This window comes from Scophthalmus maximus, chromosome 21 (assembly GCF_022379125.1).
Source record: "Scophthalmus maximus strain ysfricsl-2021 chromosome 21, ASM2237912v1, whole genome shotgun sequence".
NCBI classification, from domain to species: Eukaryota; Metazoa; Chordata; class Actinopteri; order Pleuronectiformes; family Scophthalmidae; genus Scophthalmus; species Scophthalmus maximus.
The window spans coordinates 1,070,106-1,085,213 of record NC_061535.1 but is presented as its reverse complement, the minus strand read 5'-3'; the positions used below and the strand labels follow the sequence as shown (position 1 = coordinate 1,085,213).

At 42.1% G+C, this 15,108-nt stretch overlaps 1 protein-coding gene across 4 annotated transcripts in view; it reads right to left on the bottom strand.

The window, feature by feature from the left end:
- Positions 1-15,108, bottom strand: part of dlgap1b (discs, large (Drosophila) homolog-associated protein 1b) — a 93,501-nt gene that overhangs the window by 39,644 nt on the left and 38,749 nt on the right. For 3 of the 4 annotated variants that reach the window (XM_035619578.1, XM_035619575.2, XM_035619577.2), the window contains exons 3-4: positions 2,814-3,942; positions 387-601 (exon numbers count right to left, since the gene is read on the bottom strand). In XM_035619578.1, the coding sequence (XP_035475471.1) occupies positions 387-601; positions 2,814-3,875 (1,277 nt within the window). In that variant the 5' untranslated portion in view covers positions 3,876-3,942. The remainder of the gene's footprint in view (positions 1-386; positions 602-2,813; positions 3,943-15,108) is intronic. The other variant, XM_035619576.2, reaches the window with a different exon arrangement.

Sequence of the window (15,108 nt, the reverse complement as noted above, 5' to 3'; positions counted from 1 at the left end):
CCCACTGTTTGTTGAGTTATCTCAGTTTCTCTAATACCATTTATCTCTCCCGTCTGTTTCACTGAGACTGCACAGTTTGACCACAGGCTTTCAGCCCCCTTCAACACTATGTTCATGAGGACTGCATCGTATACACACTCAGAAATAATATACTGCACAGGCAGGCATATGGTTACACCATAGATTAAAACAGGTATTAAGTGATTTGGAAGTGATTAGGAGGATGGGAGAAAATAATTCAACAACATTTTTGGAAAATCGATCAATTTGTTCATGTAATGTCTCATCTAATTGATCCCGATGTCTATCTTAATTGATCCCCCCAAAAAAAGAAATATTAACGTGAATGATTGACACAGAAAATATTTGTTTCAGCACACACTCACTTGAGCGTGGTCATCTCTGTGATCGACGGCTGAGTGGCCTTCAGGTAGCTTGCTCGCCGTGCCTGGACTTTGGGCGAGGGTTTGGGGCTACAGTCCGAGTCGCCGCTGTCTTCTTCTGCCATGGCTTTGATGTAGCTGCCGCTGCGCATCCGCCGGCACGGAATCTCATCGTCCTTCCCCAGTGGAGAGAAACCGCTCCAGTCATCCTGAGGCACCTGTAGAGGTGAGGTGAGATAAGGTGAGGAGGAAGTGAACACAGGTCACCCTCCGAAGAAGTCATAAAGATGGACTCACTCATGAAAAAAGGCTGAGATATTTCCTACCCTGGTCTGAGTACAGCTGTATCCCACAGTGCACTCATTGCCATAACAGGAGCAATAGTTACAGTATCAATGCATGGTCTGCCTTGATCATACCGTAAGCCTGTGAGTGCCGGAGGCCTTCTTTTGTTTGTCCTGTGATGCATGTGGCATATCAAATGCAGGGAATTAACTGTTTTGACAAAACGCTGCAGTAGCGCTGGCCTCTGTCTGCTCTCCTGACTTTTCAAACACATAATGAAGGTAAAGATAAAAAGAGGTAAAGGTATCTCGCATCCCTGATCTAAAAGAGAGAGAGAGAGAGAGAGAGAGTCACAGACAGCAAACATAGAGAGAGAGAGAGAGGGAAAACAAAGGGGGTTTTGTACAGCAGAACCACTGTAGCGCCAACGTGAGTGGCTGCTAGGGCACCGGCTCTGAAGTGAAAGAAATGAGATACAGAGCGAGAAAGAAAAGTGCATGTGAATCATTCAACACACCGGTGTGTAGCTAGGAAACCAAGCTGACCTTGATGTCAGGGGCAACCAAACACCGTGTTAACATCTTGGGAAAGATTGGGTCTGTGATGACATCAGAAGTGTTGTATTACTGTTACTGAGAGAAAAGGGCATATATATAAAAAAAAAAAATGAAGTCATGCTTTTTAACCCTTTTACCTTCGCAGACGAGTACAGAATATTTGTTGTAATATTCACATATTCTACCATGTGAATGTCGTAAAAGGGCATGCGAGGGTCAGGCATTAAATTAATGTGTGCCTGTGTGTGCCTGTGTCTTTGTTGTCTTCAGACTCACTTGTCAGGCTGCTATCCACTAAAGCCTTTTTTCCCCCCTTCCGTCTCTCTTTCTAGAAAAAAAGCAACGGCTTTCTTAGGCTGGGAGGAATGTTGCAGTGACAACAACCTTCCTTGGGCTGCTCTCTCAGTTTTCCTGGTTATTAAAATGCACAGCCACGCAGATCTTTCTCTGTCTTTTATGCTCCCTCACTCTTGCTTTATCACCTTTACTTGCCCTGATCACATCCTTTGCCTTTATTTGCTCTCCTCTGGTTTTTTCCCTATACAATCACGCATGCACCTTTCTTCCTATTCCCTCTGCCTTGTCTCTCTATTTCTCTCCTCAGGCTTATATTTTCAGCTCACCCTGACAAGAGAAAATATATGCACTCTGAAACACTTTTATCTTCTCCAAAACAGAACGAGAGTAGCACGATCGAGTGGGCTGATGTGTCTGCATGTATGTGTGTCCGTCCTTTTCGACATTGGAGCATTTTGTATTTCCTCTCTTTGTCTGCTCACCTCTGTCTCTCTGATCTCAGAGTATAGAGCCCTAATTTCAACCTATGAGTAAGATATACACACACACACACACACACACACAGACACACACACACACACACACACACACACACACACACACACACACACACACACACACACACACACACACACACACACACACACACACACACACACACACACACACACACACACACACACAAACACACACACACACACACACACACACACTGATGCATGCACAACACTGCTGTTATGACCAATACCACTGAATTTGCCATTTATGCAAAAAAAAAAATTAAAAAAGGATGAGAGGGGTTATTTCTGGTCCGCTTTCCTTGACTTGTATAACATAAAAAAATATACATGCTGGTAAGTGGCAAGGCTACATGAACCTAACCCGTCAGACAATGTATATAAAATCACCAAAATGTTTGAATGCTGCACACACTATCCTGTTACTTGGGATTTACTGTAGGTACAGTAGGTGCAGTACAGAGGGCAATGGCATAAACATCCACCTGCTCACATGAGCATGTTGGCACAACCACAGAGGAGAAGATGACATGTGATGATTTTGCTAAATGGTTTATGATTATATGAGGGATTAAGTCAACATGAGACCAATGATCAAGTGAGACACAATGGAACAGGACCTGATCTGGGCCAGTGCCTCCCTGATCAATCCCTCTAACTCGCACAGACACACACAAACTCATGCAGAAAAACAGGAGCATGGAGGAGCTGCAGCTGCCGGATGATGCATGAAGCGTGGCATGCTGGAGGTGGGGTTGTTATAACAGTCCTACCTGTAGGAAGTGGCAGGTGCGTCCCTGCTCGGCTTTCACTAGAGCTTTATCTAGGTTGACTGAGGCTTTCTGGTAGACCTCTCTTGCTCTGCTCACCGTCAGAGTAGAAGACCACAAGCTCTTCTTCAGCTGCACTTGGCCATCCAGTGCGCTCACCAGCGGCAGCCCTCCGCTGCCGCCCCCAGAGCAGGTCGAGCATTTCACATCATTGTTGCTGCGTGATGTCTTGAGAGAGTGCGCACTGATGGTGTTATAGGACTCCATGAAGTACTGCGACTGAGATTTGTCTGGGTGGCGCCCCATAGTCATGACCCCTGAGGGCAGACCTCCACTGCTTCCCCCATGGTGATGGTGGTAGAGGCACATCTCCCGGTCGAGTGTATCGTCCGAGCTCCAGTAGCCTGAGATGGCAGTGCGCATCTTAGGCTCAGACTTTGAGCGGTCTTTGCTCTTACTGCGTTTGCTGTGCTTCAGGGTGCCAGAGGACGAGGGAGGGTCATCAGGACTGGATTTGCTACCATTCATCCTCCCACTCCCTCCTCCACCAGACCCCGAGGGCCCCTCCAGGGAGTGTGACTTGGTGAAAAGCTTCTGGACAGAGTGAACAAGGTGGCGGATCCGACCAGGGCTGTCACTGCGTTGGTGTTCTACCGCAGTGCGCTTGTACTGCAGCGTGTGGTAGCCCTCATGCCGTAATGGTGCCTGGCACTCAAACTGCTCCAGCAGGTTAGAGGAGATGCGGTTGTTGTTTCCTCCACTTCCCTTACTGCTTCCCGTTGGCCCTGTATATGGCACCAAGGCGCCACACTCCTCCTTCAGCTCATGGTGGGAGCTGTAATGTCTGCGAGGGAAGGTGCAGCTGGCCAGGTCAGGGTATGCGCTGCACTCGGACTGGAAGGAGTTGCGCTGGGTGTAGCAAGGGTGGTCAGCAGGATGAGACTCCCCAGGGTTGAGGAAGTAGGGCCGACGATCCGCGCGCCCCAGGGTCATAGAGTCGTAAGAGGGGTCACAAGTCACCGTGTGATGGTGACTTCGGCTACTGGACAGGCCTTTCATTGTCATCGTGATGGGGTCAACATGCACATCCAACTGCTGCCGCGGGAAGTCTGCACAGGCCCCAAAACTACTTCTACAGAGAAACACGCAGCCATGAGGAAGATCAAACAAACAAAGAAACAAGAAAAGAGAGACAGAGAATAGAATTATAAATATCTCATATTTGCAGACACTCAAAGAACAGTGTTATGAATTCATCTGCTTCAATTTCAAGAAGATGCTTTTTGGCACTCCTTCACAGATGAGAACATTTCCTGATGTTGATTCAACATTTTTGTCCTTTAAAAGTTTAAAAAAGAGCAAATCTAAATATAGCAGCGGTTGGCATGTGGTCCCTAACATCCATATTTATCCTCAAGCTTCCTTTTCCACCGCTTGCTGGCTTTGCTCTGAAAAAGTGACAGGGGATTGAGGAAACGGAGAGAAACAAAGGAAGACAAATCAAGGAGAGTTCAAATGCGTTTCCAGCTAAAGTGTGTGCTAAAATTGTTCAAGGGTAAGGTAAGAAATGAAACATGACGCGAATGCAGAGGCATCCTGAGGGGAGTCTTAATCCCTCAGATGATTTCACCAAAACTGCGGTATGCAGTCTCTTAACTTCAATCCAGTGCTTTCACGGAACAATTGATGCAACAGATCTGGAAATACTCAAAAAGTGCATTCATTTTTGCTTTACAGTACAACAGGTCAGTTTGCATGCTTATCCCCCCCAATCACAAAGACAACGAATGATAACAGCCTAATCACACACCTTCTATACCTCTAGTGGGCTAAACCAATTGGCCTGTAAAACCCGGCTGTCAGCCTCTGGGCCGGTCAAGGCAACTGGCAATAAACGACCTTTCCCTTACATGGTGACATGAAAACAAAGGCATCCATCAGCACCCTTAAACTGCCTTCCTTACACATCTGGGGCTGTGACTGGATAGTCACTGAACCCACACTGTTTCCAATGGACCGGAGGTGAGGCTAATAAGAGCCCACGCACAAGGCTGTAGCACTGTGACAGTAGTTTGGTTGAGTCTGGGAAGTCATTACTGCGATTTAAAATGCACTTCCAAAGGCCACTGTGGTAAATACCAACATCAAAAAAAAGAAGGAAAACAAGGAGGAAGAGGGGGTGAGGGGACAAAAGATAGGAGAAAATGAGGGAGCTAGAGCAGTGAAATGAAACATAATTTCAGGTCTTTACGTACCTAGAGGACACTGTGTAGGACACATACTGAATGTATCTATTTGCACGATTATAGAAAGTCTGATTTATTATTTCCTTTGAAGTTTCAGTAAACTGTGTGTTATTTTAATAAAAAAATTGGGGAAATTATTCATGCAATTTCCTTGAACCAGGGGATCAAATCGCTCTGGGAGGGAATAAGCCGATGTATTGTATTGTCGTATTGGTAGCGGGGAGAAAAACATTCAATGGTCAATCCCAACCCCCCCCGGCCGCAATATGCTGAGGCTACAAGAGTGAACACAAAGCACACGCCACATACATCACAGACACGCACAGTGTCCACTTCTTGCAGGGCAAAAAGTGGGTTGCGTCCAACTAAAGGTATTCATTGCAGTTGACAGAGATCCCTTCTGTTGGTCGCTGAAGAACAGACTGTGACCTAAATAAAAGGCCCTCGCGGTGATCCACAGCAGCGTGTTTGCGGCACAGCTGCCTGCAGCACTGCACTAAAGCTGGAGTTGGGTCATGCTGGCTTTCTGCCTGCTAGCCACACAAACACACATGCACGCACGCACGCATACTGACACAAAAATATGTAGTGTATCTGACAGGCTGCATGTCCATGCTGAATTTTGATGCTGCTAGCTTGTAAGGGGCAGTTTATCAATGACAGGAAGAGGATCTGCTGGTTCCGCCGCGTCTGTCAGGCCGGCCGACAGTGACACGAGGAAATCTCACAGACAGCTGTGGTTATGTATTATGCTGTATGTCCATTGCCACTGACTGACCCAGTTGTGTCTCTACCTGTCTGGTCAAGCCAACCTCAGTACAGCACACCATTGGACTGGACATACTATATCACTATATATATTACGATGTTTGGAGTATTGAGGACCCGCCTCAATACTCCCAATATTGTGAGTCATCTTCCGGGGGAGAACAGTCTTATCTCAACAACCCCTTCACCAATTTACAGCTGGCTGCGTTGTCCATAGCATTTTGAAATATGTTATAATTGCTTTTGGAAGATAACGCTTAGTCTGAGAGTTGAAATCAAATTTTTTTCCCTCCAGTTTGTCTGAAGGTAAAGCTGCATAAATGATAAATACATAGTTTATTGGACAGTTAGTCTTTGGAGTTATTCTATGTACAGATTCTATCACCATATTTAAAATACATAAATACGTATAAACGACAATGAACAGAGGCAGTGTAGTTTTGCAAAATTACACTGTATCTTTTACTATACTCACAAGCAGTTATATTTTCTTCTTACCAGAGATTGATAGTGATTTCACTGCAACGCTGTAATGTATTGTGACAAAATAATCTTTACTCAAGCGTCCATGAACAGACTTTTTCGAAGGACAAAAATCGAATCGACAGTGACACACCCTACAAATTCTTTTAAGGCAGATTATTGCACTTACAATCACTGAGTCTGAGTGGCCTGCCAAGCGATTATTGTACTATCGCTGTTTGATGGATGGATTTAGCAAAGGGTCAATTGTCACCATGGGAATTTGTCTCAATAAGCCACACCCACAGTACAGCAAATTCATGGTATGAAGTACAGCACTACAATGCAACACAAAACCAACAACAACACCATAAGAAAACAAATTAAAGAAAACAGCAAGAAAACCCAAACAGCTCGCTCCCTCTTCTTTGTGTGAAGAGGCTCTGAATACCGCTGAGACTTCATTACATTTAGAGTGATTGTGTGCTGAACTGCGAGGTGTGCGAACACAACGCAGGAGCAGATAAAACAAGTCAGGCTATGAATGTTAATGTCCATCACCATCTGCACTGCATCAGCACAGCAGGCGAAATTCTATTTTTGGTGCCATTTTTCATTTGGCTGATATAAATAAGTGGAAAATAGATATTTTTTTTCTACTTGATCCAACACATTAGTCAATCATGGACGTAGCCTCGCAGTGATGAAATCTACTGTCGTTTTTCATCACGTCATCCTAAGCTTTGAGACTCACCAAAGCAAATAAACAAAGGTGGTAAGAAAATGCAAAGTCGCATTGATGTGCTTTCCGCATATCATCTTTGCAGGAAGTGGCCAAATCAATATGCCCCAGTGTGAGAAGTCCGCTGCAGCTTCTCTGTACAGATTGTAGTTGGTCTAGGATCAAACGCTGGTTGCAAGACGGAGCTTGTGGTTTACAGAGCATCTTTGAGGCGTTTGTAATCCACAAGGCTACATAAGGTTTCTTTTTCTGTCTATATCCTAGCAGTGATTTCCCAAAGATTGAAAGCATTACCAATCTCCTCTCCGCAGGGAATCAAATCACATCTCTGTGTGTGTGCCTGTGTGGTTGTGTGGAAGAGAAGAAAGACTACAGCACTTTACCTCCAGGTTTCAGGTCAAGTGAAGTTGTGACTTTGATCATGTAAACATTTGCAGTCTCGGGCAACTGCATGATATCACCACCCAGACTGAATATGAAGGTGAAACTATGGTGCACACAAAATTGTGTATGTTCTATGTTTGAGATGGAAAGAGGATGGCGGTATACACGCTGGATTATTGCTGTATTCGAATAAGGGCACTGAGAAACAATGCACCCTTGCATGCTCCGTTATCGTTCCGTATCAAATGTTTGACTGTTAAAATAAGATAATAAAAATGCTTATTTCTGAACTGTGAAAATAAGATAATAATAATGCTTATTTCTGAACCAACAGCTTAATAATTGACAGACCAGACAGCATTTCTTGCATATTCGATTGATGTCGCCTAACTTCAAATATGTTAGATGTTAAAGGTTATGCTGGGCATTGTGTTCTCACATTTCGCTTTCAGGTGTGTTTGCAAACATTTCTTTTTTTGCTTTGTTTCCATGAATTTCCGTGCTTCTCTATTTTTCTGGGTCAATATTTGTACACACATGACCCGGGATGTTAATACACTCCTGGTGGTATCAAGCCGTGTGGAGATTTGTGGTTCGACTTTTGCTGCCACCAAACTACACCAAACAATAGCAGTGGAGGGAATTTTGGTTTGCGGGACAGGTAATCATCTTTGGCATTTATAAGTGACATTTAAAACCCCAGCTGGTATCACGTCTTTCCAGGTTACTGGAAAGTTTAAATTTGGAACTAATTCAACAAAACTCAATATTGTCAAATAATCCGGAAAACAAACGAGATCGTTTTGGCTGGACCGCAAAATTTTAAGACTGACTGACAAGTTACCTCACCGGTCTTTTAACCTGAATTGGTGGAAATGGTTTCTATCATGTCATCAGGGTGGTATGAACATGAACAGATGCCAATTTAGCACCTTTTTCACCAGATTGACTGACTCCCCAGACATGTACAGTGACTTTTCTTTTCCAAGATGATTTTTGGGACAAACTTTACATCTTCTTTCTATGAAGGAGTCACCATAGCTGTCTTTCCTTCCACAGGCACACCTCTGCATGCCTCTCATTCAACTGACCAGCATGGAAGTGACTGCTGTGTTTCAGTGACTATTTCATACACATTCTATTGTATGACAACAGAAAATAATATAATGATAATAATAAATAATAATAACAAGAGCTTTTTTTTTTTATTCGGCTTTATTCATGCTTTAAATGAGAGCAGAGAGTAAGAGAGAAGCAAACAGATAAAGGGGTCAAACTAGATGACAATAGACTTAATGTAAATACGATGCAAGCAGGCCTCAGCTACTTTCCATTGGAAGTAATAATTTACAGCTGTTCCACAACAGACTTTGCAACTAGAAGCACACTCAGTGGAGCACACAGCACCGCCAAGGGCCAACAGCTCTCTTAAAATCAATCAAGCTGTACCAAATTATACACTATAAAGGAAATCAGTCCCCTAAATAATATTTCATTAAGATGAATGCGTTATTCGGTGAAAATGTCCAAAATCCTTGCAATGATAACATTTCCATCTGTTCCGTTGTTTTTGCGTAATTCTGCTGACAAACAAACAAACTAACTAACTAACCAACAGACCAACAAACAGACAGGGCTGAAAACATATCCTAATTAGTGGTAACTACGTTCTCAATTTTTTGCATTGACCATACTAGGTTTTGTCCGAGTCTTGTCTAGAACTGTTTTTGTAATTTTGGCTAAAATTAGCCTTTAAAGGCAGAGATGAAAAATGATAATTGAGAAGCTTGTTGTTTGTCAGAGCAGAAGAGGTCAATATAGTGGAAAATAAAAAGGAAACTGTAAAAGACAGAGTGACAAGTAGTAAACGCGCTGCCTTGCTGCAAACAGACACAAACACGTGTACGAGTTTCATTCAGATATTCTGTGGAGCCACTTTAACAGACACACTCACAGAAACTTTAACAAAACTCATCTGCGTCTTTAAAAACTTAATTACATTAATATTGGAAGATTTCTTAAAAATAGTCACTTAGCAAAGCAGTAACAGAGTGAGGCGGCAGAGAGAATTTTGAATGTGTGAACAGTGCATATATACAGCCAAGCCCGAAATGATTCATACCCCTTGCAAATTTTGTCTTAAAGTTACTTTTATTCAACCAGCATCCAACTCTTTCAGGTTGGAGGGTCTCCTTGCCATCACCCTGATCTTTAGCTCCTTCCACAGATTCTCAATTGGATTCAAGTCAGGACTCTGGCTGGGCCACTGCAAAACGTTAATGTTTTTGCCCGCCATCCATTTCTTCACCACTTTTGCTGTGTGTTTTGGGTCGTTGTCGTGCTGAAATGTCCACTGGTGCCCAAAGGCCAAGTTTCTCTCCAGACTGCTTGATGTTGTTGTTGAGAATCTTGATGTATTGCTCTTTTTTCATGGTGCCATTTATTGTGATTAGGTTCCCTGGTCCATTGGCTGAACCCCCCCAAAGCATTAGGTTCCCACCACCATGTTTGACAGTGGGGCTGAAGGCTTCTACTTTTTTACGCCAAATGAAGGATACATCATTGTGGCCAAACAATTCAACTTTTGTTTCATCTGACCATAAAACAGAAGACTAGAAGTCTTCTTCTTTGTCCAGATGAACATTTGCAAAGGCCAAGCGGGCTTTTGTGTGCCTTATCTGGAGAAGTGGCGTCCTCCTTGGTCTGCGCCGTTGAACCCAGCAGTGTGCATCGTCCGTTGGACTGTCTGCCTAGAGACGTTGCCACCAGCAGAGCCCAGATTCACCAGGATGGCCTTGGTGGTGATCCTTGACACAGGTGTCACTTTTGGCTTCCGACCACGTCCTCTGAGATTTTCCACAGTGCGGAACATCTTGTATTTTTTAATAATACTTTGCACTGTAGCCACTGGAACTTGAAAACATTTAGATATGGCCTTATAGCCCTTTCCTGACTTGTGAGCAGCCACAATGCGCAGCCGCAGGTCCTCAGTGGGCTCCTTTGTCTTAGCCATGACTGTCCACAAACCAACTGCAGAGAGCTGCTGTTTTTCACCTGTTGACTTGATTCAAACAGCTATTCCCAATGAATCAGGGTAATTAGGATGCTTTATAACAGCTTGGACTATTTGGAATGGTATAGAACTTTGGATAGTTTGCAAAGGGTATGAATAATTTTGGACATGCCACTTTTTGTTCAAATGTAAATAAAAGCTGAGAAATATTTTTTCCCACAATGATGCCTCTTGTACATCGTCTTATTCTCTTCTCGGAGACGCCTGTGTCATTTCAAATCAAGAAAAAACTTGCAGGTTGAATAAAAGTAACTTTAAGTCAAAATTTGCCAGGGGTATGAATAATTTCGGGCTTGACTGTATATATAATTCCCCAGAGAACGATGTCAAAGAACATTTTAATGTCAGCCAGGGGCAGAAAAGCCTTTGAGCAAACTGGTAATTTTTTTGTTTCCGGATAATGTAGAAGTGGCTTTTAGGGATGTCAGGAGACGCTGGGAACCACTAACCTTAATGTCTGGCTGTTAAAATGACTCCTTAATGATAGATGACACTCTCCGTCAACTTTCCTGTCTGTCTGCAGCAAGGCAACATTTTGAGGTTTTGTTTATATGATGTGCATGGTGAAATATATGAATAAAAATGGTAAATTGCTGGATATAAAATGCTTTCAGCACTCATTCTCATCTCTCAGACTCTTTTCAGAGTGGTTTACACATAGGTGTTTGGGAATAAACACCAAGGAAGATAAGAAGCCCGGTAGTATATCTTTACTGTATCAATAAACAACGGCTTAAACTTAAGTGTTTCCTTTGTATATTGTGTGCAAGCTTTATTTAAAACACTGAACTGAAAGAACTGCTTGGCATATCGTCACAACATATTAAAATCTGACAAACAAATACATATTCAGCTTTTCTTTTCCAACCAACGGATCGTTAGTCTGTGTCATAGATGAAGTTTCCTCCGACGCCTAATAGGCAGGTTTCAGCTTACTGTATTGGAAGCATTATGAAAACATATGCCTTCATGGATGGATTGATGTGCCTAGTTTCCACAAGACAGCTCCTTTGTCACAACCAAGTTAATTAGGCCGACTGTCAGGGTCTCTCTGACAAATGATGATTGTGTTGAATTATTGCTCAGGACCTGCCAAACACATTCAGGAGACAAATTCCTCTGGTGATGAGGTCTATTTGATCAAGGTAAACAAATTAAAGGCATTAGTCTAGAGGAAGCCTGGCGTTGTTCATCTCAGGCAGAGCTGTCACTGTCATGGGCGGCTAGGCTCAGGAGGTAGAGTCGGCGGTTCGATCCCAGCTTCCCACACGCCGATGTGTCCTTTGGCAAGAGACTTAACCCTAAATTGCCTCTGATGGCTCTTCCGGCAGTGCATGAATGTGAAAAAGCGCCATAAATCGCAGTGCTGTATGAATGTGTGTAAATGGGTGAATGTGACTGAGTGATAAGACTACAGCTCCATATAAACATAGTCCATTTACTGTGGCTCTTGCTGCTTGTTCAAAGAACTTGAACAAACAAAGAAAACTTGTGAAAGTGCAGCAATGTAGATAACCAAGCGTCGAAATCAAAGGCAATTTAAGGGAAGTTACATCAGTGGCTGTGGGTTTTTGAGAGTGCACATTTATGTACTGCTCTGCAAAAAACATTTGAACAATCACAATTCTTTCATATAGTGTTATTTCAAGGATGTGTTCAAACCTGACTGTGTGTGTGATTGTTTGAATGCGGCCAAGAAGGAACAAGTTGAAATTTTCGCGCAGATCCGGACAAAGGGGCTGATCAAGTACATTTTCACCGATTTCCCAGGCCCCTTTTTTTTTCTGTCAAGAAACGCTGCAGCAGAATGCTCACACTAGGGCATATTGATTAAGCTACTTTGTAAAATGATGATATGCAGCAAGCACATCAATGATAATTAGCATTTTCTTACTTTCTTTGTTTGTTTGCTTTGATGAGTCTCAAATACATGGATCTTGATGAATGATGCATACTTAAGGGGGCGGGGGTAATAAGTGTGTGCAAATTGGTGCGGCTCGATGGAATTTAAGGGGACTGTTGGGCCTCTATAAATGTACCTTCTGCTGTTACTTCTGTAACAGGCATTGGATGTAAACAGCCGATGGAAACAGAAATATCACTGAACATCATGAGATGTTCATGGTGTTCTTGGAATACAGACATTTCATTGATAAATGTAAATAGAAAACTGTAACCTTCTGTAAGATTGCTAAGCTGGAAGCCTTTCCCTCCTTTTTTCATAAAACGTGAATGTACTCATTCAGGAATCCTTTCATCTTTTATGGAAAAAGATTGAACTGAAAGGATGTGACACTTTGCTTTGACTCCGTAACAAAGGGCCATGGCACCACTGAGATTGCTATTGTATGGGCTAAAGGTCGAATCCATCATGAGGCATGCAGTGGGACTCCAGTATAAAGAACAGAGCTCCACTCTGTTTTACTTAAATATGATGAAACTCTTACGTGATTTGGCAGAGAAATTGGCTGTGTGATACGAAAAGTATAATGAAGCAATATTTCACTTTTGTTTGCTATGAACATCTTTTTTAAACTCATAGCCGTTCGTTTCTTTCTGTGGGAGGGGGTGCAGACGTCAAGTACCTGGCAGTCAACATCAACAACAGTCTGATAGAGAGACTCTGGACTCTGTCTAACACAAATCCCAGCACTTTTGCTCTCTTGTTACCAGGTTCCTATGCACATATCTGGTAACTGATTGCACATACAGTACTGCACTATTTCATGTAAATTTATTTTCCTTCTTCTTATATTTTTCCATTTGTTTGTTTATATATATTTCGTAGGGTGTGTTGTGTGTACCTGCTGCTGTAACACTGGAATTTCCCAGCTTGGGATCGATAAAGTATCTATCTATCTATCTTATACATTTTGACTGTCACATTTTATTAAACATGAAATCTTCTGTTCAAGGATGGAAAAATATTAATCTGTTTGAATTAAAAACTTGCAGTATATAAGCACAACAGGATGCACACTGCACAACAGTAGAGGGAGTTCTTAAAAGGTTATATCCTGCTCATGTTATGTTAACAGAAAAACATCAATTCTACAACATATTTTAGGATAAACTACATGGATGAATTTTTATTGATTGAAAAATATTCAAATAAAATGTTGAATATTTTCTTTTTCTGAGTTTACTATATTTTTTTCCAAAGAGGTTAATTCAAGAAGTTAATGTTCTTCTTTTCAGTTATAGATAAGACAAACTAGATAAGAACACCAGAGTGAAAACACACAGCATTACTGGATTGTAGAGGTAATTTATTGCCCAGGTGCAAAAAGTATTGTAAGTGGCTTAGAAGATAATAATGCTATATGACTAAAAGATCACTTTGAGCCTTTGTCAATGATCTACCTCCTTATACCTAGATATTACAGAATGTGAGAAATTAGACACTCCTTTCTCCCTCTTCTCTGTTTTAATAAAGTTCAATAAAGCTATCCATAAAAAGCAGCCCAGGAAATTGGACAAGGGAGGACAGTGTCACCATGGAAACAAATTGATTTTCTGGTGGAAAACAATGTTTTTTGCCCCCAGCTAAAGATAACTCATATGTACCAATCACTCTGGAATCATATGTGTGAACAGCAACAGACGTCGTTATTTTTTATGCTTTATATCTTCATGTATCCACAGGGAATGTGAAAAATTGTGAAAAATGGCCAAACCCTAGCGTTATCATCATTTTCCTAAGAGAATAAAAATTATGATTTGTAACCCTTTACACAAAAAGCTGTGGGTGTCTTAATGTTTGTGAAAAGTGTAATGTCAAAAATACACAAGTGCTCAGAAGAATGCTACACAATTCCCCTAATATTTCTCATGGAAGTGGTCCTTTCCAGGATGTTGATTCTCAAATCCATAGGGGACAAGAAATCAAATAGTTTGACGTCATTGAAGATGATGTAGCTCATATACGCTAATAACAGACCTCAAGATCTCAACCCAAACAAAAATCTACAGGAGATATGCATGCTCTGACAAAAGGGCTTTAAACCCACTACACCTTTCCGATGTCAGAATGATATTTTTACAAAAAAAAAAGAAGGTATGAACCCCCTAAAGAGACTCCAGAGAATCTATGCCATGTAGCACTGGAGCTGTTCTCTTGGCTACATGGAGGCCAAATGCCTTACTACCACACTTTTTGTTTTTTTCTTGAAAATTTTGACCAGAGCTGGGATGTATTTATTGTTTACGGTTTTGCATAAGGAATTACAAAAATATGTATCTTAAGCGTGTGTGAATATGTTATGAAAATGAAACGCTTCAATCGTCTTGCTTAATATGCATTTATCACAATTCCTCTCAAATTGGGACACTGTAACATTTAAAAAGCTATTCTAAGCCTGCAGGCACAACAAAATTAATCAAAAACATCAGGTGAAAAAAAAGAACCCGCCCTTTGGATATGCACATACATCCAGTTGTGCTGGCAGGGAACCTACATGTTTATATTCTCGCTGAAGAGCAATGAAATCTGGGGTGACTAATCCATTATGTGGAATCTGTATAGTGGCGTGACAAAGAGTGTGTGTGCATCACTGTGCATGTTCCACGTAACACACTGCAGCCTCATCCATCTACTGTACCCATGACCCACATGTGAAAAAG